The 26,700-nt window shown below is 30.9% G+C and overlaps 1 protein-coding gene and 1 pseudogene across 2 annotated transcripts; one reads left to right on the forward strand and one right to left on the reverse strand.

Moving 5' to 3' along the window:
• Nucleotides 1-4,262: 4,262 nt before the first annotated feature.
• On the forward strand, nucleotides 4,263-8,516 carry LOC105123494 (probable RNA 3'-terminal phosphate cyclase-like protein; annotated as a pseudogene).
• Nucleotides 8,517-8,703: 187 nt separating this feature from the next.
• On the reverse strand, nucleotides 8,704-15,904 carry LOC105123495 (coiled-coil protein). 2 transcript variants are annotated; one of them, XM_011023123.1, is made up of 7 exons: nucleotides 15,508-15,904; nucleotides 15,282-15,343; nucleotides 15,072-15,128; nucleotides 14,566-14,805; nucleotides 12,999-13,160; nucleotides 10,292-10,381; nucleotides 8,704-9,044 (listed from the first exon to the last, which is right to left on the reverse strand). In XM_011023123.1, exons 1-7 carry the CDS (start codon nucleotides 15,786-15,788, stop codon nucleotides 8,857-8,859), a joined length of 1,080 nt encoding a protein of 359 aa, XP_011021425.1. In that variant the 5' UTR covers nucleotides 15,789-15,904; the 3' UTR covers nucleotides 8,704-8,856. The 2 variants fall into 2 exon arrangements, with proteins under 2 accessions (XP_011021425.1, XP_011021426.1); XM_011023124.1 differs by lacking the exon at nucleotides 15,072-15,128.
• Between the last annotated feature and the right edge of the window lie 10,796 nt (nucleotides 15,905-26,700).

Genomic DNA, 26,700 nt, shown 5'->3' on the forward strand with positions numbered 1-26,700 from the left:
TATTTTATTTTTAAAAAATTTAGGGACGGGCTGGACCCAGCCCTGCCAATTGGGATGGGATGGTTGAGGTCCAGCCCAAAGCAACTTAGTCATTGGCGGCCTAGTGACTAAGTTGCATGAAAGAGTGTAACATGAATTATAATTCACGTTGTACTGCTCTCATGCAGCAGTAACAAAGAGGAAGAAGAAGAGGAAGGAGGCTTACCTGGCGTCGAGGGTGTTGGTGGCATGACCGGCGGTGCGTAGTGTGGCTGGAGACGGTGAGGCCGGTGGCTGGTTTTGGTCGCTGCTAGAAGAAAGAGAAGAAGCGAAGGCCTGCGAGAGAGAAGAGAAATTCATGGTTGGAGTTGTTGGAGTGGCGGAGGAGAGAGCTACTGCCCTAGATACTTTAGGAAAGGAAGGGAGCTTTACGACAAGGTGGTGGACGCTGCTTCTGTTGTTGCCGCAGCCATCAGGATCACGGTGGCAGAGAAGAAGATTTTTACAGAGGAGAGAGAGAGAGAAATAGTGCAAATATCACATAAGATGTTTTGGAGGCCACTCCAGGTGGAGGTGACGGCCAAAAGACAGGAAACGGTGATAATGGTGGCTAAAAGCCACGACGAAGAGAGAAAGAAAAAAAAAGAGGCGGTTGCAGGAAAATTTGGTAGGGAAGGCTAGTTTTTTGCCAACTTTTGGTTCGATTTTCTCCTCCCTCCGGCCATGGAATCATCATCTATTTATAGGCAGTGAAAGAGGGCAATCTTGTTTACACAGGAGAACAAATTTCAACCCTTGATTTGATTGGGATGGATCCCAATCGTTGGCTCAAAGTAGGCATGATGCACTGTCAAATTACAGCTGCAGGCTGCCTGAGGTGGCCTCTTTGGAGTGATGACACGTCCATTTATATACCAGTGAGCCGGTGAAGACCATACACAAACGTAGAGGGATGTCTGGTGATCAATTTCGTGTATGGTTTGGCAAATTTGGTGGACGTTGAGTGCATTAAATGCACCTGCAAAGGAGATGACTATACTAGTTTTTCTGGAAAAATAAAGAAGATAATGAATAGTGACCAGACGACACGTCGTCTGGTTCCCGTTTTTTTTTAACTCAAAACGGCACTGTTTTAGGTTTTAAATAGGGATTTCTCTGAAGTTCAAAACAATCCTTTAACTTTCACTTTTATGCAATTGTACCTTTAATTGACCTAAACTTTTGATTTAATGCAATTACACCCTTGCCGAATTTCAATTGGAACTCTGGATTTACGTGTCTTTTGCACATTAGTCCCTAGTCTCGGATTTTTGCAACTTAACCTCTAATTGACCATTAAACTTTTAATTTCTTCAATTTAGTCCCTGATTTTTGTCAATTAGGCCCCTATAGTCCGGCGCCTTTTACAAGTTGGTCCCTGGCTACGAATTTCTTCAATTTAACCCCTAATTGACCCAAAAACTTCAATTTTCTTACAATTTGACCCCTAATTTCAATCAAATAACTTGGTAAAAATTAAATTTGGTCTCTTAAAATTTCAATCTTCTCAATTAAGCCCAAATTAGGCCACCAAATTTGATTTTTCACCAATTAAACCCCAAATAAAATTAATTTGACCCATTTAAAGTATAATTAAGTCCTTGCACTTAATTAAATCCTTCAATTGGACCCAAACTAATTTTTAAACATAATTAAAATTTAATTTGGCCCATGATTAAATTAAATTGGTCTATTAAAAATTTAATTAAGTCTTTGGACTTAATTTTTATGCAAATTTGTTCAATAATCATTTCATTTGACCTTGAATTTATATTTTTTTCTCTATTTTTAGGCATAACGGGGGACAATTATCCTTGAATCACCTCCAAAAATTGCAGATTGATTTCCTGGCCTGCTTTCTCTACGTTGCTAGCCTTTATTTTATTTTTTATTTTTATTTTTAAAATAAATAAATGGATTTTTAGGGGAATATCTCAGAATTGGATTATGACAATCATAAAAGAGAAAGGGCAGGAAAGAGGAAGCAAAAAAAAAAACAGAGGGAAGGGTGGAGAAAATAATGGTTAGATGCATTTTAAGACTGAGGCAAAAATCATGAAGCTAGACTCTTAATTAAGAGAGAGAGTTTATCCAAACAAAATCCATGAGATGAATTCACTAGAGAAAAGAGGTAGAAAAAAAGTAATCCTAGGTCTTTGAAACTCTCAAACATGTTTTGAGCCTATGAATTTTCCTTTCTTTTATAACTAAGAAAGAGAGCTTATCTGAACAAAGTCCATGAGATGAATTCACAAGAGAAAAGAGGTAGGAAGAAAGTAATCTTAAGTCTTTGAAACCCTCAAATAACTTTATCTTTAATCAACACTAGCCTAGCTCACCAATAAACCTTATCTTAACCAAGCCAAATCAACATGATAGATAATTTTTAGTACTCCGTCACTATCTCGCTCAAAATTAAAACCCAAGCTCATTCTCTAAAAGTTGTCAGCCACTATTAATTTTCTATCCTTCTTCGTCATGTTGCCAAAAATGGCACCCCATTAATAGTCTCTCTCTCATCTTTTCAGCAGCCTATGGTTGCGAACCACTCAATCACATTAATAGCACTTTTATCTCCTTCCTATAACCAACAAACCAGTAAATCATCATCAACATATACCTATAGCATGTCTCTAAGCTTTTCTCAAACCAACACAAACATATTGCCCCTTTTTTCACTCTTCACATTCCTAGCTCCAACCGATCAAATCTTGTTCTTCCACAGTTAAAGACCTTTGTGACCAACCACCGTTGAAATTCCAGTAAAGAAAGAAAGCAACAATAGACCTCCACTAGTCTTGATCTTCTTCCTATAGGGGTGGTAAGGTGCACCGCCAATACAGGGAGAAAGAAAAAGGTGTTGTGCATCTGATGGATTGGTCTACTTACCCCTAGGCCTCATCGGTGTGTGTATTGATACACCACTAGTCACGAACCTCTTCGGACGAGTACACTCAATGCGTTACCAGAGACTAATCCACCACAACTAGAAATCACAACCTTATCCTTTCCTCTCCTCAAAAATATATTTCTCTCCAATGCACAAGGTGTTATTTAGAATTTATTTAGGCACACGAACTCATAATAAATTTAAAACACTAGATTTATTAATATGAATAAATTCTCGTCCTAAACAAATTGTTGTCAAAACCTTTAAACCACATTCAAACCATACAATAAAGCTTATTTTATATAGGGTACATTAGGGAGTGTTAATACCTTTATTAGCCACAACTAATCTCTTACTCTTAGAATTTGTGATAAAACCAATACACATGGGTGTTCTAACAATCTTAAATCAAACAATTAGATAACAACTCTCACGACCCTCTAATATCACGTGTCTATACGTGACAATGTTAAATACAAAAAATAAAAAATCATAGAGAATGGACATTAATTTCAATAGAAATTAAAAAATTATTTTAAAAAAAGATGGAATTTTTTTTAAAAATATATGTAAAGGCCCATTTAAAAAGGACATTCATAATGACCCTATTTTTTTTACCATTATTTTTTGAAAAAAAAGAAGAAAGAAAGAAATTCTAGACAACACTTCATGTGATATTCCTTAGATTTTGACAAGGTCTATGTTTTTTTAACCCAAAACTCATTTTCAACCCAATTTTAAACAAAAACATTTAGAAACAAGCCTAAACACTTTGAAAAACCCATAAATAGCTTTAAAAAAACAAAAATAAAAAACCTTGAAATCAACCTAAAATAAAAACTCTTCTCAAGTTTAGATTTGGTTTTTAAGACAATTTTAACAAGAAAACGCCTGAGATGAACATCTCTCACCAAATTAAATATTTAGACACCAAAATCAATAATTTTAGTGATTAAAATCGATATCAACTTTGATGTTTTTTTTATTGTTGGAATTCAACGTTCTCTTTTTTATTTCTCAAATTAAGAATTAAAAATAAATAAAATAAATTTTTGTATCAAAATTAAATTAAAAAAATATTGAGGATCCGAATAGATATAATTTATATAGTTTTAAGATTAAAGTAAATTTTTTTGTGATAGTTTTAAAAATGTGTGGTGTTTTTTCTTTGATTCTTCTTTTAATTTTATTTTTATTCAACAAATTTAATTTAATTATTTTTTCATGATGTCCCAGAAAAAATGGAATCGTGCTAAATAAAAAAATAAAATAAAATATCAGTAAATCTATAATAAAAATGTGAGAAGGTAAATAATACATCCAGAATGCTTATATCAGAGTGTTTATAGTATTTGTAAATCTACTAAGCCGACCCTCCTTTAAACGGGTCAATAAAATGTAAACCTGACCCGTATCCACAAGAAGAAAGATTCAACAGCTAGGGTTTTGGCTTGCGGCTAAACCCAACTCCCGGATTCAGTATCAAGAAGGCCTTCAATCCACTCAAGCAAGAGATGGGGAAGGGAAGCTACAAGAAGCTAAAGGATAGCCAGAACTTCCGTCAAAGACTGATATTAGCGACGCTCTCCGCCACACCTATCATTATCAAGGGCATTCGAGCCAATGACACGCTTCCTGGCCTCCGCCTCCATGAGGTTTCTCTTCTTCGCCTCGTCGAGAAGATTTCTGATGACTGTGTTGTCAAAATCAATGAAACAGGTAAAACAAAGTACTCTACTGTTGTTTTTGCTGTTAACTTGTGCGGGGTTTGATTTTTGAGGAATATATTTTATCTGACAGGAACAATGGTCCGGTACAAGCCTGGGATTTTGATGGGTGGGAGACATCTTGTGCATGATTGTGGTGAAAGTCGAGCAATTGGGTATTTCTTGGAGCCATTGCTTGTTCTTGGGTTGTTTTCGAAAAAGCCCCTTTCGATAAGACTCAAAGGTATTGTTGCTTTCTTTGTTGGGTTTACTAAACTTTTTGACCTGTCAGCATGTGCTTACAGTTTGTTCGGTTGTATGTTCTTCTGTTTATGGGGTTTCTAGTAGTTGAATTACTCTTTTATTTTTTTATCAGTTATGTCCTTGTTTTGCTCGAAATGATATCCTTGTGAGTGATTTTATTTTACTGTCTTATGCTCTTAATGAGGGGAAAAAATTAGGGGTTAGGAAGTGAACTAGTTTAATGTTTTTCCTAGATGGGCTCTAGGAGACTTTGTTTTAGAGTAATCGATGATTGACTAGGATTTGAAAGAAGGCTGTTACAGAAGCCAGAACTGCCACCATTTCTACTTATGTTGATTTCATCTGCTCTCTGCTGGAACCAAAATGGGAAACAGAATTCTGTCATATGCTGTTGTATAATTGATGCCCTGCTTGTTGAGGGTTCCATCAATGTACAAATCTAATTAGCTTGTAAGATATTTATCCATGCGGATTATTCTAGAAATTATCAAAGATAGATATCCAAAGGCTCAGCAGAGAAGCTTTCTAGAAGGCATGGATCAGTCTTTTATCTTTGTGCCAAGTCTACAAGAGGATGTCTTGATACTGAGTTCTGAACTTCTTGTGTAGTAACATGAGGAGCAATCGGGAATGTAAAATCTTTAAAGCATGCTTTGCCTTTTGAGAGTTTGGAGAATGATTGGTTGTAGGGGCTTTGTCTACCTTTCTTATCTATCTTCACTGGCAAAGGCAGCCATATTCCCCTTGAGCTTGTATAGATCACACCTAGTCCACAACCTAATGTTTAGAAAAGATCTATAGGGTCTTTGTCCCAACCGTGTTGTAAAAAAAAATGATGTTAGGATGCTAACTTTACCTTGATGATATCAGCTCTGACTTACCTTTGAAGTATCCACACACAAACTTTACATAGCATGCCTTTGTTTATGATTTGTGCATAGGGAAACATAACTGTAAAGGGTTATTGCTTTTCCTTTTAAGAGGTTGTAATGAGCAGTGTTGTCAAGAGGCACTGGGGCACTCACCTATGCGCTTCAGGTGAGGCAAGGCAAGGCCCTTGCTCCTTTATTAGCCTCTGGCATTGGATTTCAATTATGTGCCACCTAGGTGAGCACCTTGTGAGTGGGTGCAAGGTGCTAAGGCTAGCGCTGCTGGAAGTTCCTCCTTTTCTGTTGGATTTTTCTTTTTTTTTAAATGATTTATGTTTTGACCTATTTGTCCTTTTTTTTAATATACCACAAGAAACAACTTAAGGTTTATTTTTGTAAAAAACAAAGATTAGGGTAAAAAAAAATTTAAAAATCATTAAAGTGGGAGACAGACAATGAAGGACACTTAGAAGAGAAACACCAACCACACCTTTTTTCAACAATGGGAGTCAAAGAACAACACATCTGTATAGTTAATACTTTAATTTTTTCTAAAAAAGTGCAATATAGTTTGGGAGATGAGGATTTCAATTATAATCATGAAATGGAGGATTCAAGTGAATGAGAGGAAAGCATGGATGGAGATGTTTTTGAAGATTAATGAATAATGATGATGATATTTAATTTTGCTTTTTAATTTGTATGGATACTTACTACTTTAAATTATCTTATTTTGTTTCAAGGGTGAAAAATATAACTTTAGATGACTATGTTATGGTATTTTATATTCTCTTTTGATTTTCTAAAGATCTAATCTAAATTAGGAAGATGTATATTTTAGATTTATCTAATAATATTTTTTTTTTAATTTATAGCATATCACCTTGGTTCATACGGGCGAGTGCTTAGTGCCTCGGGCATTTTACAGGCTTGGCACCTTTTAGTGCCTTTCGCCTTTGACAACACTTGTAATGAGATAATAAATGGTTTTCAGGAATTACAAATGATTCTAATGACCCATGTGTTGACACTTTTCATTCCACTACCTTACCATTATTGAAGCACTTTGGAGTTCCATCAGAAGGTTTGGAGCTGAAAATAGAAACTCGTGGTGTTCCACTGCATGGTGGTGGAGAAGTTCTTTTATAAATTCCCAATATTCAAAGTTTAACGGTGATATTTTTAATCCTGTGGTAGTTCATTTGTCTGGGATTCTTTTTTCCCTGATGTTCTTATATGTTATGCTCAGCAGGCAGTCACATGGATCGATTAGGGAATGGTTAAGAGGATTAGAGGGGTGACTTTCTCAACCAGAGTATCTTCTCAGTTTGAGAATACTATGATACATGCTGCTCGAGGAATCTTTAATCATTTGCTTCCTGATGTCCACATATTTACTGATCATAAAGCTGGTCCACAAGCTGGAAAGTATGTTATCTGTTAATAGAAATTTGTCATCTCATCATTTGGAATGTTGTGGAGAGAAACGTGAATTGCTGTTTGATTTTTTTTTTCTTTCTATTATTTGTTTCCTGATGTTCATATATTTATGCTTAATGAAGTTGGTCTGCCAGTTGGAAAGTATTATATCTGTTTATAGAATAAAAAATGTTATCTGTTTGTTTGTCGGCATCTTTCAAACACTGTAGAGAGAAATGTGAATTGCTGCTTGGATTTTTTTCCCTTTCAGCTTGCTGCAGATAGTATAGCTCACATATATATTCATTTAGTGGCAGTTCACCTGGTTATGGAATACCTTGGTTGCGGAAACTACTTCTGGTTGCTTCATCTCTGCTAATACTGCAGTTTCTTATGCACGAGCGGAAGATGGTGGAATGGAAGATGAGAAAGGAGAGCTGATGCCTCCAGAAGATGTTGGTGAGCAAATTGCTTCTGTTCTCCTTCAAGAGATTGAACAGGGTGGAGTTGTAGATACAACACACCAGGTTTGTATTTTCTCTTCTCTGTAATCTTTTTCTAAGTCAACGTTGGTTAATTCATTAAAGTGGGTCTTCAAATCCCATTCCATCTTTAATATTACTTTACAACAAGCAGGGTTAAATGCAGCAAAATGAAACCTTTTGATGACTAATTATCTCCTTTAGAAGACCACGTTAATGATATCTTTCAAATTTCTACTTTGGAGGATAGCATGACAACCTTTAGGAAAAGAAGCGTGAAATCTTTTTGGGTTTTATAGTGTCAACTTCATACCTTATTATGACTGTCGTTGCTATTGACTTGTTCCAGGGTTTGTTGTTTCTTCTGTGTGCATTATGTCCACAAGATGTTTCAAAGATTCGCATAGGGAAGCTGACACCCCATGGAATAGAGGTACTAAGGCTCATCAGAGATTTTTTGGGTGTTAAATTCGTTATTAAGCCAGATCCATCCACAGGGACAGTCTTACTCAAATGTGTGGGAAGTGGATTGAAGAATCTTTCTAGAAAGAGTTCTTGATTGCAAAATGCATCACTTGAATCTCTTTCGATTATGTGTTTTTTATGGATTCGAAGGTTTTATAGCAAGGTCCACTGGGAGAGGGGCTATGATACTGCAATTTCGTATGGTCTTGTCGGCTTGAATTTTTCATGTATATCATACTATTACATGCAATCTACGAGAGAGGGGGGAGATAAGTTTTGGTTCATTCTTGTATTGTATATACGGCTCCTAGCAGATTCATGCTCAAATGTAAAATGGGTTCTTTGGCAAGCGAATATGAGTTTTCTTTTGTCCGAGCAGAGGTCATTTTGGCACTTTTGTGAAGGTATTTTTCGGAAAAATAAATAATTAAATTGCAACAGAAACAAAGGACCAAGCTATAAACAGAAGCGGAAGCATAAGGATTCAATCTTTTTATCCTTTTTGCATCAGGGGAGCAAGATGCATCGGTGTCTTGTCAGTTTAATGAGCAAATTAGAACAAGCAGAAACGAAGACCAACCTGTGAAGAATGAAAATTTTGTCCAAATAGTCCTCTAATAAAAGATATGTCCATTTCCAAGTAAACGGTAACAATTAATGTCATGTACAGTGCAATAAGTACACATATGGAGGAGACCATCACTTTTGCATTGCAAATCATGAAGCTACATCCATTTTTTCCATCAATCATCACCCCATGCATCGTCTTTCATTTTCTGCCTTGTAACTATCCGGTTCTTTCTGGTTTCTTCCTGGCTCTTCAGTTCTCTCGAACCAAAGGTCATTGGCAATTTCAATCCCATTCCATGAGCTATTAGCCTTTGGGCAGTTCTTGCTGATGTCTTTGGCCTTTGACGAGGAGGCTCCAGATCTGACAAAAGGAATAACACAAGTATAGTTAAAAACAGAAGGTTAGAGAACTGCTTTCCTCCCATTTCCAATAAAATAACAGAAAACTGGTTAGGATTGCTAAATATTTGCATGTAGCTTTATGCGACATAAAAATAATTCCTGGAAAGATGCCCAAGCTCCACTGTTTCTGACTATTTTAGGACTCCCGGTAAGAACGCAGAAGCAATTGAGTGCTAGTAAGAATGCTCTCTCAATAAGAACATGACTATAGCTGGAAAGAAAAGGATGTGATTAATTCATAGAAAGTTCTCGTTAATACACAGATGAGGAATTTTGGGATACAAACAGGCAAAAAGACACCACTGAGGTTTCTTACAATAGGCCTACTTAGAAGCAATACAAAAGCCGCTAGCTACAGCATAGGAAGGTTTATTTGAAAAGATTTTATTTAAGAAAGCAGTCGAATAACTTGAAGTAGCTGGATGACTATTTTAACATAGAACAAAGAGGGCACAAAGAACTTTCATTAGATCAAAATGACAGAACATGACTGAACTACAGAAGAAAATCACTCTCAAATCCTGTTATCTCTTCCCCCAAACACCATTTCTTGCATGGTGTAACTATGATAATTCAGTTCTTGCTAATTGTTATAGAACAGCAAATTCTTGTAGGGTCAAGTTGCAAACCATTCAAATCTGATTTTAACATATCTTATCTTGGGAGGTGTCATCATCAACTTCAATAGTTTTTTTCATGAGGACAGGAGAAAGGAATTTAGACAATTCAGGCTTCTTAATTTAATTTTTATTGCAGTTTTGTTGCAAAGAAAAGAAAGCGTGTAGAAATTCAGCTTAGCTCCAAAAGAGTCTCTTTGAAGCTTATATATATTGTTGGCAAATAACTTTGCAGCTTCTGATAAGTTAAAACATCAGAAGCCTTTTCGAAGCTGGCACTGCTCAACAAATCCGTTCTAACTATCAACAATTTTCTAAATTTTAAGTGGGAAGGGGATTGCATGTCTTTCTGCTTCTGTCTCTCTCACCAAGCTGTTCAGTAAGCAGCCTCTTCAATGAGTTAGACAGTGGGTTCTTAAGCAGACTTCAGTCCTATGTACCTTATCTGACTGGTAGTGGGTCAACGTCAACATCTCCATTCTTACTGAGCTTCCAAATGGGCCCTCCTTTGAACCAGCATTTCATTTTGGATATACATCAAATTTCCACAGAATTCTGAACAGAGAAAAGTTGGGCGAAAATAATTTACCTTTTGTTGGGATTGAGCCCATGAGTTCATCATCCTCATCAAGAATACGCACAGAAAATGAACATTGAATGTGGTTGCGTGCCTCAAGCGCTGCATGAGAAAATTAAAACTGTAAGAGGATCTAAAACCGTTCCAAGTTAATCTCAATAACAGCAGCACATATATTAGAACACTGATATATGGACAATTATCAACTTCAAAAGGAGCACTATAAAAGAAGGAACGTGACTAGTATTTGAATAATCAGTGATGAAAAAAGCTTCAAAAGACAGGTCAACTACCAACCCCACTTCACCACAAGAGGGAAATAACAGAATCATTCCCCAATGTCCAGCATTAATCACTGAAGGATCAAAATAGCCAAAAGCACACAAGTACTGCTAGATATCAACAGTCCACTGGCTCCAAATGGCACAACTAAGTTGCAACCAGAATGTCTAGAGCCTACACCTCCTCAAAGGCATAAAGGGTCTGCATAGCCAAGGCAGAAATTGAAGATCTTCATTCACTAAAACTGCTGCACATGGTAGCTATACCCAACTGACTAAGTTTGGGGAGATCATCAAACAGAACAGTGCTAGTTGGAGGGAGGAAACAAGCCTCCCCTCATCAAGTCCAGACTTGCATTCTACATCACATGGCTTAGGGATCTTGGTGGTTAAAGTCATATTTTTTATTGGAAGAATGACAGAAGGATGGCCACCATCAACGACACTCTTTGCTCCTGCCCCACAGACAAATGGGCAGTTTGACAGCATGCCAGTTTAGTGGTTTACTTCTTATTAACCAAGTCATCCTAAGGCTACCCCATGTAATAAGTGCATCTTTCTAGCTCATGTTCAACCTTCAATACTATATAGCTTATGGAACATTCTAAACAGGTATTGTTCCTCAAGATTCTTATACAGTCAACTCCCAGTATCACATCATGCCATACTCCTATCAACATAACATCTCACAAGCTTCAGTCAAAAAAATGTTTGAAAGTAATAGGGGTTGCATTAATTAATTTTATGAAGCATAGATTCAAGAAATACTTACAAATGATAAATTGGAGTTTTCCAATATATTTTATTTCACAAACTCAAATTTTGAAATCTCAATTCTTTTTGTTTACATCCAGCTCCAAAGATAACTAAAAGTTTATGCTCCTTTTGCTTCTTCCAGATCATAAACTCCAGTTTACTGGATCTTTCTTTCTTAAGATATTATATTGTGTAGAGTTTTGGAGATTAAAGAAGGAAGAGAAAATGGGTTCACAGTTCCTCCAAAACATGCTGTAGATAAGATTTGTCAAGTGTGGTGATGCTGTACTGTTGTTTGACTGCGGTTATCTTCTGCATTTATTCTTAGCTGTGTTTTAAAAACCTAAAGACCTAATTTTTATGGGTGATTAGAGTGTAAGTAAAGGTTAGAGATGTACAGGGTTCAACTCAAACCACAGATTAAAATCCTTTCCTTGACTATAAGTAGGTTGCCTCATATATGCAAGCCTTCTTTAGAAAAAGCACACACCATATAATCAGAGCATATGCCCTTCTCTTTTCTTTTCTTTCTCACTTTACCACTAAAAGAAGCACTGTAAAATCATCGTATAGCACCCATGTCCTGTTAATCAAGAAACAAATTAAAATCCTCTTGAAGGACGGACTAACAGAGATGATCAGATATGTCAAGTTATTGCATGCTTATATTTATTTTTTCCTTCACCATTGAACTTGATATCATATATGTATGGGGTCATTTGTAACTAAGTTCCAAACAGCGTTTTACTTAATTTTGAAATTGTTTTGCTTAAAATTAATTTTTTTTATGTTTTTGAATCGTTTTGATGTGTTGATATCAAAAATAATTTTTTAAAATAAAAAAACATTATTTTGATACATTTACAAGCAAAAAACACTTTGAAAAGAAACTGCTATCACACCCTCAAACACCCCCTATTACTATCTGCACTGCCAGCACATTATCCACTCTGATTTACATCTTAAGTCAGAACATGTAATGAAACATTAAATTTATTACTTTTATCTTCAAACAATAACATCTTTTAATAATATTTTAGAATGACCTTTACAATTAATTTCTTCCATTATAAAAATTAAAGTTATCATAAACTAAATGACTCATGCCTCAAATTCACGAGGTCAAATGATGCAGTTCAAGCTTTCCATCTTTTAAAAACTATGATCCTTATCCCTGCCTATTTGACAACCAAAATAAGAAAAAAACTAAAAAACTCCTAACCATATCCTTTATTTTTCTAACTAATTTATAATGAGGTTTAATGTATTCTTTCTGAAAGACTATAATTTAAAAAAAAAAATTCAAAGTATCCCATGCCATTATACATTTATCCAGATCTTTATTAGTTATGCAGAACTTATATTTTGCACTCTGCACGCATATCTCTCCGCCAAGTATGTGTGTGAAAATGCTGAGGTAAATCTAATGTTCAATGTCCTTCTCATCTTGTTCTTTTTGTCCTGTTCTGTGATAGCTTAATAACTGCATCAGTTAATGGATTCAAAACCAAGACACCAGCACACCAAATCAGTCCCTCACCAGTGGATTTCAAATTACAACTATGCACTATGCTAACACTGCATAACAGAGAATCATATGGTGCAATATTTAGTTTGGAAAATAGGGGACTGATCTTGTATTTATCATCATACAAATGTAAAGTCAGTCGAGTTTCAATTACCAATTGATGGTGTTTGGAATACCGCAAGAGCCGCTGTATCATTGATCCAGCGAATAACAAATCCACGATCTTTGAAATCTTCAAAAAGCTTTTCTAGATCTGTTGTCCTCATACTCGGTGGAAAGTCAGCCAGAACAAGAACATGATGTGTGCCATATTTAGCTGCATTCAAATAACAAATCATTGATCCTGCATAATATTTTAGAGACAACTTATGTGGGAAAAAACATTAATATCCATGAGGGCATTAGTCATAATTGATTGATGCATGGGGCCCTGCATCTAACCTGAGTAGCATCCATTTTTATCAGTAGGTGTCTAATAACATTATTTCAGACGAAGATTTTTTTTTTTTTTTTCATGTTCTCAATTACTTTATCATATTTAGCTGGTTAACAATCCTTTTTGAAACCATGAAGAAATGCAAGTCTGGTGCTGAGCTGAGAAGGAAAAAAGATTTTAAAAAACACTGTTCATAGCAAACCGCGCAGCTAAATATGGCATCAATACTGAATTGATGGGTAAAGTTTGCACCTCTTGAAATGGGTGAAAAGGACAAAAATTGAACAAACCTTTTGCTTAATATGCAAAAGACAGCTTATTAGAGGACAAAAGGAATAGACAAACCAAAACCTGATTAAGATGGCATGCAATTACAACAAGGGAAGAAGCAAGAAAAAAAAAAAGGAACTTCTATCTAACTACCCAAGGATAAATAACTCAGGTATGAAGCCCTGTAGGAGAACCAGGCTAGGAGAATGAAAAAGTACCCATATCTAATGTAAGTATTTTCCTCAACGCATCAACACATACACCAATAATGACTCAAAAGTTAAATAAACGCATTTCTGGCCCAAAATGACATCATTTTTCTGGAAATATTTATAGCTAATTTATTTTACGCACACTTTGTTAAATACATCAGCAGGAGGACATTGCTAAGAAGAGTAACAATTGTCATGTCCCTCTCTCAACACAAATAACCTTTTTGTCTGCCTTCTTTACCAGTAGTGATATTTTCATCCTTTTCTCTTTTTCTCTCTCCACTAAAATTTTCAACCTTCAATTTGTTAAGACACCAGCCATAAAAAACTAACTTTTATATCTGTATCAATTGCTCATGTGGCAATTGGTTTCCATTTTTTTTTACCTCATAACAAATGAGACCTCAAATGTAAGAACTAAAGATTTTTACCTAAGAGAGTTTATTTAATATTCTCATTCTTGAAGAAGCTTTAAGGATAGATCCACAGTGGCATTTAGAATATTCTCTAATTTATTCTTGTATTTTTTGTACCGGAAAAGTAACTTTGGGGTCTCGTCCAAGAACATAAAAACCTTTAAAAAAGTGGTTGCAAATGAATAACTGAACATAGAATAATGCAAAAACTATTAGTTCCAACAAATCAAACAGCAGAAACCTATAAATATTCCCATGATTCAACTTTAAGAGTAACAAATGGACTCCTCTGGTCAAAAACCACATGAATAGACAAACAAGATCAAGGATAATGCATTTTTACACATGAAAAGTTCATTCCAAGGAGATGAAAAGTGTATGGCTTACAATTTTTTAATTCTGCATTTTGTGTACTTCTGCCCAAATCTTCATCATCTACATCATCAACAAGAGTTGCATCTGATTGTCGATCGCTATACAGTTCATGCTTTTTGTACGTGAATGGTCCCCGTCCACGCCTTTTGGAAGTTTGAACTTTTGCATCTTCCAAGCAAATATTTGATACAGAAGGTAAGGATTGTGGTGAGAGCAATTCATCAGGCGCATGATCTGCAATAGCTTCCCAATCTGTAGCATACCACAACAACATTTCGATCATAAAATTTTCATTCTTAATTAAAGAAACATAGGAAATAAGTCTCAGACAGAACAGTATAAGATGAGCAAGCTAAGTCACATAAGAAATAACAATCAGAGAAATCATGCGAACTTTTTCAAGTCAGGCAGGTGTTTCAAAGCATATAAGCAAAAACTAGAGAATCACAGCCAGACCTTTTAACCTACAGGACAAGGTCGATCAAACAAAAGGAAAACTTAGGAATAAATAGACATACCATCATCTGAGCAAGGTGAAACATCATCACGTGGATTCGATGTTTTCTCAAGATGCCCTTCAAAGAGACCAAAAAACCCATCAATTATTTCTCACATTACAATCAAATTTTGTTGTCTGGAAAGTAATCTGATTATAATAATGCCCATCTAGATGCAATTTGCAAACTTTGTTGTCTGGAAAGTAAAAACCAAAGAACCCAGAAACTTACCATCATTAGAAACAGCATTGCACTTCGAAATCTCATCTTCCTTCTCCACACTCTCCACATCACTAAAACCAAATAAATAAATAACCCCAGAAAAACCCAGTGAAAAAATAAATAGAACACTCGAAAAGCACAACAAGATCAAATCTTTTTCCCAAATTTTCTTTTCTCATCAACCTAACAGACTCTTGAAAAAAAAAAGAAAAAGAAAAAGAAAGAAAGAGAGTACCCAGAAGAGCGTTGTTTAATGAGGGAAGCCCGAGAGAGAAGTTCGTCAGATTTGAGGGAGAAATGTTTATAAGAGTAAAGCTTTGCCAACTCTGTTAATGCAGAAACCAATTGAAGATTCGCCGCCTCTGATGGGTTCAAAGTTTCGAGCCTTGAAACCTCAGTTTCAAGAAGAGTTATGGCTCCTTCTGTGTCACCGGCTGTCACCAGATCTTCTACTGTTTCACTCCAGTTTTGGTTTGATTGTTCTTCATCTTCTTCTTGTGCTTTCACTCTCTCCATTGGATTTCAAACAAAGATTGCGACTTCGGAAGAAAGCTTTGGAGGACGAGTACTGTGCTCGTATTTATTTGAGATTAAAATTGCAAAAACAATTTCCTTTTTCATCAAACGAGTCAAAAAAAACACAAAATGGCGTGTCATATATAAAATAAATATATTATAATTATAAATCAGTGTAATAAGTAATCAAGGTAAAAACTAATATTTTATAATAAAAAAAATTATATTAGTAATTAAAAAATTTAAAAACTAAATAAAATAATTTCTAACAATTCACAATATTTTATAAGAAAAAACATTTAATTTTACTATATGATTTAATTTTTCTGTTAATAAAAACAAAAAAAATTCATAACTAAATTCTTTACCAACTTAATATTAAAAAAACCATCAAAGATAATTTTGAAAGGAAAAAACCCATGAGAAAAAATGTTATAGCAATTAATAATGTTTTGTGAGAAAAATTATAGTATTTTTCCAATAAAATAAAATAAAATAAAAAACTACAAGAAAACTATAGCAATCTACAATATTTTGTGAGAAAAACTACAATGTTTTTTCCATATGATTTAGTTTTATTATAATTATATTTTTTAACCAATTTCATATTAAAAAATCAACAAAGATAATTTTAGAAAAAATTATATGAAAAAACATTGCAACAATTCATGGTATTTTAAAGAAAAAATTACACCATGGCGAAGATAAAATCATAAGAAACTATATCAATCCACAATGTTATTATAATTATATTTTTTAACCAATTTCATATTAAAAAATCAACAAAGATAATTTTAGAAAAAATTATATGAAAAAACATTGCAACAATTCATGGTATTTTAAAGAAAAAATTACACCATGGCGAAGATAAAATCATAAGAAACTATATCAATCCACAATGATTAAGCATTTTCTCACATATTCATAGTGACAAAGATAATTTTAAAAAAAATCATGAGTAATGTGGAAAGACATTATAACAATTTACAACGTTTTGTGAGGAAAGTTACAGTGTTTTCCCTACCCCCACATGATTAAACTTTATTGCAAAGTTAAATTCTAACCAACTCAATATTTAAAAAAAAAATAGACAAAAATAATTTTAGAAAAAACATATTACAAAAAAAGAAAATATAAAAGAAACTAGAAAAAAATCATGTGAGGAAGAACTATATCAATTCATAGTGTTTTGTGAGGAAAAACTTGTATTTACTTGTAATTGTAATTCTTAACCAGCTTAATATTTAAAAAATAAAATCGACCAAGATAATTTTAGAAAAAAACATAACAAAATAGAGAAAATCATGTGGGAAAAAACATTATAGCAATCCACAGTAATTTGCGAGGAAAGTTAAAGTATTTTCCTCATATATTACAACTGTAATTTTTAACCAACTCAATGTTAAAAAATAAAATAAAAAAATAATTTTACAGAAAATTAAAAAAAAACAAAAAAAATGATGTGGTGAAACACCATGTGAAAAAACACTGCAGCAATCTAAGCGAAATTTTTAACCAGCTTAATATTTAAAAAGCTAAATAAAAAAAATTGGAAAAGAAAAGGAAAAATAAATAAAAAAAGAGGAAAGCTAAAAGAAAAAAAAAGAAAAGTAATTTTGGAGAAAAACAAAGAAAAAATAAATGAAAAGAAAAGAGGAAAGCTTAATATTGTTTTGTGAGGAAAAACTTGTATTTACTTGTAATTGTAATTCTTAACCAGCTTAATATTTAAAAAATAAAATCGACCAAGATAATTTTAGAAAAAAACATAACAAAATAGAGAAAATCATGTGGGAAAAAACATTATAGCAATCCACAGTAATTTGCGAGGAAAGTTAAAGTATTTTCCTCATATATTACAACTGTAATTTTTAACCAACTCAATGTTAAAAAATAAAATAAAAAAATAATTTTACAGAAAATAAAAAAAAAAAAAATGATGTGGTGAAACACCATGTGAAAAAACACTGCAGCAATCTAAGCGAAATTTTTAACCAGCTTAATATTTAAAAAGCTAAATAAAAAAAATTAGAAAAGAAAAGGAAAAATAAATAAAAAAAGAGGAAAGCTAAAAGAAAAAAAAAGAAAAGTAATTTTGGAGAAAAACAAAGAAAAAATAAATGAAAAGAAAAGGGGAAAAAATGAAAAGGTGAAAAAAAAAAAAAGAGGAATGCACTGTGAATTACTATTGTAATCCCAAGTGTAGGTGGGTGTGGGGAAATTAACAAAGAAAAAATAAATGAAAAGAAAAGAGGAAAGCTTAATATTGTTTTGTGAGGAAAAACTTGTATTTACTTGTAATTGCATTTCTTAACCAGCTTAATATTTAATAAAATAAAATTAACCAAGATAAGTTTAGAGAAAAATATGACAAAACAGAAAAAAAAAACCATGTAGGAAAAACATTGTAGCAATCCACAGTAATTTACGAGGAAAATTACAGCACTTTCCTTACATATTGTAACTATAATTTTTAACCAGCTCAATATTAAAAAATAAAATTAAAAAAGATAATTTCAGAAAAAATCATAAAAAACAATAAAAAAATCATGCAGAGAAATACTATGTAAAAAAGCACTATAGCAATCCACAGTATTTCAAAGGAAAAAAAATTACAAAACGGAATTTTTAACTAATTTAATATTTAAAAAGTAAAATCAACAAAAATAATTTAAAAAATAAAAAGAAAAAAATAGAGGAAAGTTGGAAAAAGAAAAAGGAAAGTAATTTTGGAAAAAAAAAGGAAAGAAAAAATAAACAAAAAAAAGGGAAACAAATGAAAAGGTGCAAAAAAATAAAAATAAAATAGAAATGCACTATGGATTACTATTGTAATTCATAATGCATTTTTGGGTGCGGAGAAACAATGATTTCCCCACACCATTTAATTTTATATATAATATTAGTATATTTATGGCAACAACTTAGTATTATATTTTTTTAAATATAAAAAAATATTAAAAATATTTAACAGTCATGTTGGACATAAACAAATTAAATTTATAATTATAATACATCTAAGTGACTCGTTACAGCCACCTAGGTCTAATACTCATATTAGATCAATGTAACTAGATTTGATAACCATGTTAAATATATGCATTTAAAAAAAAATTATAGTAATTTACTTATAATTATTTTAAAAATATATTTATACTTATAATTATTTTAAAAATATATTTATTTTGTATTTTTATTTTTATTTTTTTCACAAAATATATTTTTATCTTTTTTATATTTTTTTCTTCTATTTTAGGACATTAACCACACGTGTCCCTAAAATTCACACAATTTTTTTTATTTCTAATTTTAGTGAAGAAATCATCAATAAGATTAAGATAGTTAAAAGGACAATAAATCTTTTACATGTATAATATGTTCTTTTCCTACAACATAATGTATTAATTCAAAAGTTTTTTTATGATTATATATTTCAATTTTTCATAAATACTAATATTTATAATATAGAAAAGACTCTGCTTGTAACAAACTTTAACAATTAGATCATGTAATAATATTTTAAATTATAAAAAGCATAAACCTTTTAAAAAATTGTTCAACAATTGGATGAAAACATAAAATAAATATTTTTATTCATAATGCATACAAAAAAAAGAAGTTTATTTTTGAAGTCTTGATATAAATCACTTAAAACCAAATATTTTTTTCGTTGTTTCCTTTTCAAATATAACAAATTTATAAAATAAGTTAAACAAATAAAAAAGAGTTTGAAGTTAAGTTCTACTACATATAAATAAAACATCATGCTTGAATGAAATAGTATTGTTTTTGCAGTCCGATCATGTTGTTGAGAAATTTTAAATTTTCTTACTTATGCGCTTGGGTCTGTATGATTACCAAACCCAGGCACCGTGGGTTTAGGATAGTTGTCAAACTAGGCTATCAAACCAAAGCACTATGGTCTAGCGGCCATGTTAGACCTAAATGACTTGGGCCTGACAATCATACTAGACTCAAACAAGCAATAAACAAAGAGAGGATAATTGTACACTTTAGTTGTCAGAAGAGAGAAAAGAAAGAAAAACACAAACAATCGAGTATCGATGACAATCCAACTATGATATGTTTATATATGTCGCTTCATATTAAAAGGGCATCGCTACACATCTAATTATACGACGAATGGTCAGATTTGACTACTAGGAAGTGCCTCACTTGCTTCCTTAATGATGCGAGCACCGCCCACTTGCTAGAGTGCGTAGAACACGCACCAACAACTTTTTGATTAAAAAATACAATGTGAAAAATACTAAAATTCCCCTTATGGTCCTCTTAATTACACAAAATATCTATGTATAAATACAAATACCCCCAAAGGCAAAGCTTGTTTTTGTCTTTTCTAAGGCTAAAAATGTTATTTACTTATACTTGAAAATTGAAAAAACCTGATTATACTTGGAAATTTCTCATCTTTTTCACTTATGAAAAGATGAGAAATTGATAATGAAACTCCTATTACAATCCACAGTGAAATGTCTCTTGATTTATAGTGATTTCCACACAATATTTAGCTTTTGTTATAATATTTTTAAAACCTTATTTAGAAAAAGAAAGACCAGTGGCATGTGCTACATCGCGGGCCTATCATTCTTTTATTGTAAATAAATATTAAGAAAATATAATTTTTTTTCAAGAAAAATCTAAAATTTTAGTTATTAACTCGAGATAAAAAAATAAAAAGTAGTAAAAAAAGTCTCAAGTCTAACTTGATAAACCTATTGAATCCATAATCCATGACATGATATTAGGATAATTCTATAGAAAGAAAAGGTAAAAAAAATAAACAATACCAATTTCCAAAAAAAATAATTAAAAAAATAAAATTTCTTCAAGTATTACCTCAAATAAAATGTTAGATAATGAAATCAATAAGTTTAATTTAATTAAAAAATAAAATTCTTTTAAATGAAACGAAATTTAACAAAAAAGAAAAAAACTTAAGGCAGCCCTTGTTATTTTAAAAATAAAGATAAATCCTATAAAAAAAGAATAAAAAGGAATGTTAGAGAATGAAATATAAAACAAAAGAAGCTTAAAAAAAAAAAAAACAAGCAAGCTTAACTAAACCTTGTAAATTCAGGTTCAATTATTGAATCCATAATCCATTAAATTCTTGACCCGGGCTCAACCAAAAACTTAACATTTAAAAAATTAGATATTAGAGGATAAAATCAATCAATTTAATTTAAAACAAAATTCCTTTAGAAATGTTAAATTCAACATAAAAAACCAAGGCAACTGGTGTTATTTTCAAAACAACCAAAAAATACAATAGAAATTGCATTAAAAAATAACAAAATGCTGAAGAATAGGAGAAAAGGCTAAAAAACCCAAAAAAACCTATGTCAACATCGTAAATCAGGGTTAATATTTTAAACCCTCAAACTGTTAAATTTAAATCTGAACTCAACTAACAAGTTAAACATCCAACTAATAAAATGTTGGAAGATGGAATAATATTAATCATAATAAATCAATATAAAAAAATCTTGTAGGGTAAAAAAATAGAACTATATAAAAAAATAGATTTGATAGGGGAAAAAAACAAAAAATGAAGAAATTGAAAAAAAAAAAAAAAAGAAAAAATAAAAAAAAAAAAAAACTGCCAAAACAAAATTGCAAAAAAAAAAAACTGCCAAAACCAACCAAATTTTTTTCAAAGAATGGAATCTAAATCTAATATATGAAAATATCAATTGCAGATAAAAGTGAAAAGAATTCTTAATTTAATACACTATTCTCAATTAAATAAAAATGCAACAAAGAGAACAAGAATGAAATTAAAAAACTCCTTAATTTCATAAAGTATTCTAAATTTAAAAATTATAATAAAGAGAATAGGGATGACAACTTAAGTACAACAAACTTTAGGGGCTATATATATTTTTTTAATTGCAGCATGAAAATTGAGTAGGAAAGAGAAAAACAAAAAATAAAACAAAAAACCATACACATAACACCATCTGCCATAGTGCCACACGTGCCGCTAATCCATGGAAGGGACGTCGAGGTGTTTTGGAAGTTGCCCTGAAATCATGGTTTTGGCCATCGATCAATGCCACATGAGCCATCTAAAGGCGACTGATACTATTCATCTAATTTTTTTAATTTTTTATCAAATTATCATATTGCCTCCAAGAACATCCAATAACTACCAAATGACAATATGTAAATGAAAAAAGAGCCCCTAAGTTAAAGATAATTATTTTTAATTTTCAAGCATAATAAAGTAACTTGTTTAAAAATAAAGTCAAACTTAAAAGCCTCTTAACCCAAGTGATTTTTTTTTTCAAGGGCAATAAAGTGGTCACACTATAAAAAAGATATAATTATCCTCTAGTTCCTTTCTTTCAAGTAATGACCAATATGTTACATGAAAATACCATCATACTCTAGATCCAATGCATATTACTTTGCTCACCATAGGGTGAAATCAGTCTTTTATCATGAATTCACATAGTAAAAGATTAATGTCTTTCAGTATAGAGTGTAATTTGAGATCAACCCATAATTTTTCTTTTTAAAAGAATTAAAATGATGTCGCCTAAATCAACTTAAAAAAAATTAAAAAACTAAAATAATACTATTTTAACAAAAAATTAAAATATACAAGTTAATAATCAAAGTTAACCAGATTAACATAAGTTTTTTAATAAATCAACTAGTTTTTTTTATCAATTGTTTCAACCCAAGCTGATCCAAACTCGTGTCAGCTAAATCCCAAGTCGATCATTAAAGATAGTACGAGTTTCAAAACAAAGTAAAAATGGTTAAATTAGTTACTTTTAAAAAAAAAAATATTCATTCTAGTCCCTTAAGTCATAATAATAGAAGATATTTTTAAATATACTAAAAAGAGTTGTTGTAAATTCCTGCACCAAGTTATATTTAATATTAAAAATATTTTTATTTATTATATAAAAAAATAATAAATGTCAGGGAATTTAGTATTCATTGCATATTATACTAAATATACTAATGTTTTTATTTAATTGTCCATGTTTTCATTTTAAATGGCTAGGTATATCCTTATTTTTACAGGTAATAATATAATTTTTATAAAGTTATAACTTGTTTGAATAACCTAATATATATATTTTTAACAACTTGATTATATTATTAAAATCATTAATTAACATATATATGCTTATGCAACATGTAATTTGTTGGCAGACTTACTATTTTATTTGACATGTTTCATTTTCTTATAAATTTAAATTTATTATTGAATCTTATAAACATTATGTCTTAAGAGTATAATAGTAAGTTTGTTTAAATTCATTATGGATTTTTTGCACAAACCTTGACACAATAAAAACATATTACTAAATTTTTATTTCTAGCCAAGTATAAATATTATATGCTTTGGAGGATATATGATAATGCATGTACCAAATGTCTTTTAAGTTTTTTTTCTCTTTTTTTTAACACTATTGTCACTACTCCATATTAACATTAACAAAAAAATTAAAACTAAAACTAAAATAAATCATTGTTTCACTATGCATATCTATGTTTGTCACACTGTGATAAATATTGCACTCTCCAGAATTAAAATGAAAAATAAAAAATAAAAAATAATAAAATTTCCACCTAATAATTAAAGAAAATTAGATATTCTAAATAGATACTAATCTTAGAGATTCATGTATTTGATTAGTGACACAATCAAAGAGTTAATGTCTTATCTCAAGTACAGGAGTGTCAAAGTAAAATAATCCGGCAAGACCGGGGTCCAACCACAGGGAGGTGAATTATATAAATTACAAATAAAGAAAAAGATTTGAAGAGAATAATAATAGAAAAGGAGTTCAAGAAAGTTTTGGGATGTGCTATTGATGTAAGGATTAAATAATAATAAAATATATGTCAAGGTTATAGGATTCACTAATGGTATTTCAAATAAATATAATATAAACTCTTTTTATTACTCAACTAGAAACCACACACAAAGGAGGTTCTAATCGGATGATTTCTCGTTATTAGCTCATTATAAATTACTAACATGATCATATTAATTATCTTATATAAGTAATACCATACTTATAAATATCATCAAGCATTCATGTTGCTAGTTTATGTTAACAACAAATCAAGTTTCTATCATAATAACGATTTCGGCCGAAAACTATGAAAGATCAAGCATTTGATGTACCAAATATTATACAACACAAATCTAAATTAAACATTTAATAAGCAAGGTATTAAGAATTAGTAAGATAAAAAGATAAAACATGTTAATAACAATCTTTCTTGGATATAAACATTTAAAGCTCATGTTGAGTTTATATTATACCTATTCTAACACCATTAGAGAAACCTTTTCACCTTGACATAATTAACTTAGCTAAACATTAAGAAGGAGAAAAACACAAATAAACAATATAAGAACATAAACATAATATAAGCTAACTAAGTATAGGAAAGGAAATGAAAGAGCATAAACAAGAGATTACTATAGCATAAAAGAAAACTTGAACATTACAAAGATGTAGAGAGAAAGCAAGAAGATAACTTTGATCTGAAAATTAATATGACTAAATACATGGACAATGCCTCCTTTTATAGGCTAAGTTTCAGAACTATTGATTGATTGAAGAATTGGTGGGCATCCATTGATTTGGTGGCTGGTTTTTGACATTAATGGCTGCTGGTTTTTTTATATTGTGGGCTGATTTTTTATATTGTTGGCTGGCCAAAACGTCATTGCTCACATCAGAATTATAGCCAACTGAATTGTGGAATCTGTGGGCAATTGTCTCAGCTTTCCATCAAAAAAAACCAGAGCTCATTTGGACTTCTAGAACTTAAGATATGAGCAAAAAATTGAATAGTGTTTGAGCTGCAGGAAAACTTCTGATGTCTTCGTTGTTGCTAGGATTTAAACTTGAAAACGACAGAATTGAGTCTTTGAGTCTATAAAAGTTCTAGGTCTATGTCTTATCTTTCCATCCATATAAAATGGACCTAAATACGATATCTACAGCTCCAGATATGATCCAATTACTGAACAGTGTTCGAGTTTGGAATGCACCAGCAACACTTTGCTAAGTTTGGCCTTCTCTTTGTTCTTTCAATTTCAATACTTAAACTCATCAGTCAATCCTTTTTTTCCTTAAACTCATCAATCAATCCTTTTATTTATGTGATAGACCTGCATTTAGGATGAACATTTACCATGAATTAAAGGTATATTATATTTTTACACTTGCTAATATAAAACATGCTTTTGTTAGAAAATTTAATGATACTTTAGGTGTAATATGATGACATAAATCCTTAATGAGAATGCACTTTTAAGTACTAATTAATTAGTTATATCTAAGAAAAGATTGACATAACTCTTACTTCATTACTTCAAATGAAATGTTATCTTTACTATATGTTTTTTAAATTTATTTTTTGCATTTTATTAATTATTTATGATTTATTTTAATAAAAAATAAAGTCAGTCCTGAAAAATAAAAGACTTATTAATAAAGGAAATTTTTTATATTAATCCTTAAAAATATATAATTTCTTCAATTTAGGAAAAACTTTGAACTTGGTCCTTAAAAATAAGCAATTTCATCAGTTTAGAAATTTTTTGATGTTAATCCCTAAACATAAGTTATTTCATTGATTTAAGAATTTTGGACAATAATCCTTAAAAATAGATAATTTCATCGATTTAGGAAAATCTTAACAATAATCTCTAAAAATAGACAATGTCATCAATTTAGAGAGATTTTCCCACATTGATAAAAAATTTTATTTTTAAGGATTATCATCTAAATTTTTGTAAATTAATGAAATCACCTATTTTTAGGAATTGCCATCCAAAATTCAAATATCCATTATCAATGAGTCTCCTATTTTTAAGGAATAACATTATTTTTAGGGATTAACATTAAATTTTTTTTCTAAATTGATAAAACCATTTATTTTTAATAATTAACATAAAAATATCCATTATCAACTGACACAACTAAAAGATTAATGTCTTCTCCCAAGTGCAGGAGTGTCGAAGTAATAAATAACCCGACAAGACTAGGGTCGAACTACAGGGAGGTTAATTGTACAAATTATAAACGACAATAGTATAACAACAATAATAATAATAGTAATAACAATAATAACAACAATGACAATAACAATAATAACTACAATAACAATAATAATAATAGTAGTAGTAGTAGTAATAATAATAAAGAAAGAATAACAAATATAAAACATGTTAGTATTAAACATTAAAGTCCATATTAAGTTTACATTATACTTATTCTTACACCATTAGTGTAACCTTTTCACCTTGACATAATTAACTTAGCTAGACATAATGAAAGAAAGGAAAATAAATAAACAAAATAAGAACATAAAAGTTAACTAAGTAAAGGAAAGGAAATATTTTATTTTTGTTTTTAATCTGATTTTAATAATATCATCTCTCTTCTTTTTTTAAAAAAATATTTTGTTTAAATTTTTTAAATAGTAATAAATATTTTAAATGGTTTCTATAATTTTCTAATATCTTTAAAATATTATTATACTTTATCTTTATTTTTTTTCCTTTTAGACTTAAAATAGATGAGTATTTATATTATGCATTTATAACATAAAAATAAAAAATGAAGTTTTTTATTTTATTTATTTAGCTTGTCAAAAGAATTATTCAACCAATAATTTCTTAAATTTTTTTATACCATCAATTTAATCTAGTTTGTTGAAAAAGATAAAAAAAAATTATTAGTAGTAGTGTATCAATTTTTTTTTTGGTATTCTAATTTAAAAGTGATTAGCATGTATTCTTAAATATTTGTTTATAACTATTGGTTCAAGATATATATTATTTCTTCTGTGTATGTTACTAACTTTAAAAAAACCTTTGGTGATTAATATACTATTAGACAGT

Source organism: Populus euphratica, unplaced genomic scaffold, assembly GCF_000495115.2.
Source record: "Populus euphratica unplaced genomic scaffold, PopEup_1.0 scaffold10.1, whole genome shotgun sequence".
NCBI classification, from domain to species: domain Eukaryota; kingdom Viridiplantae; phylum Streptophyta; class Magnoliopsida; order Malpighiales; family Salicaceae; genus Populus; species Populus euphratica.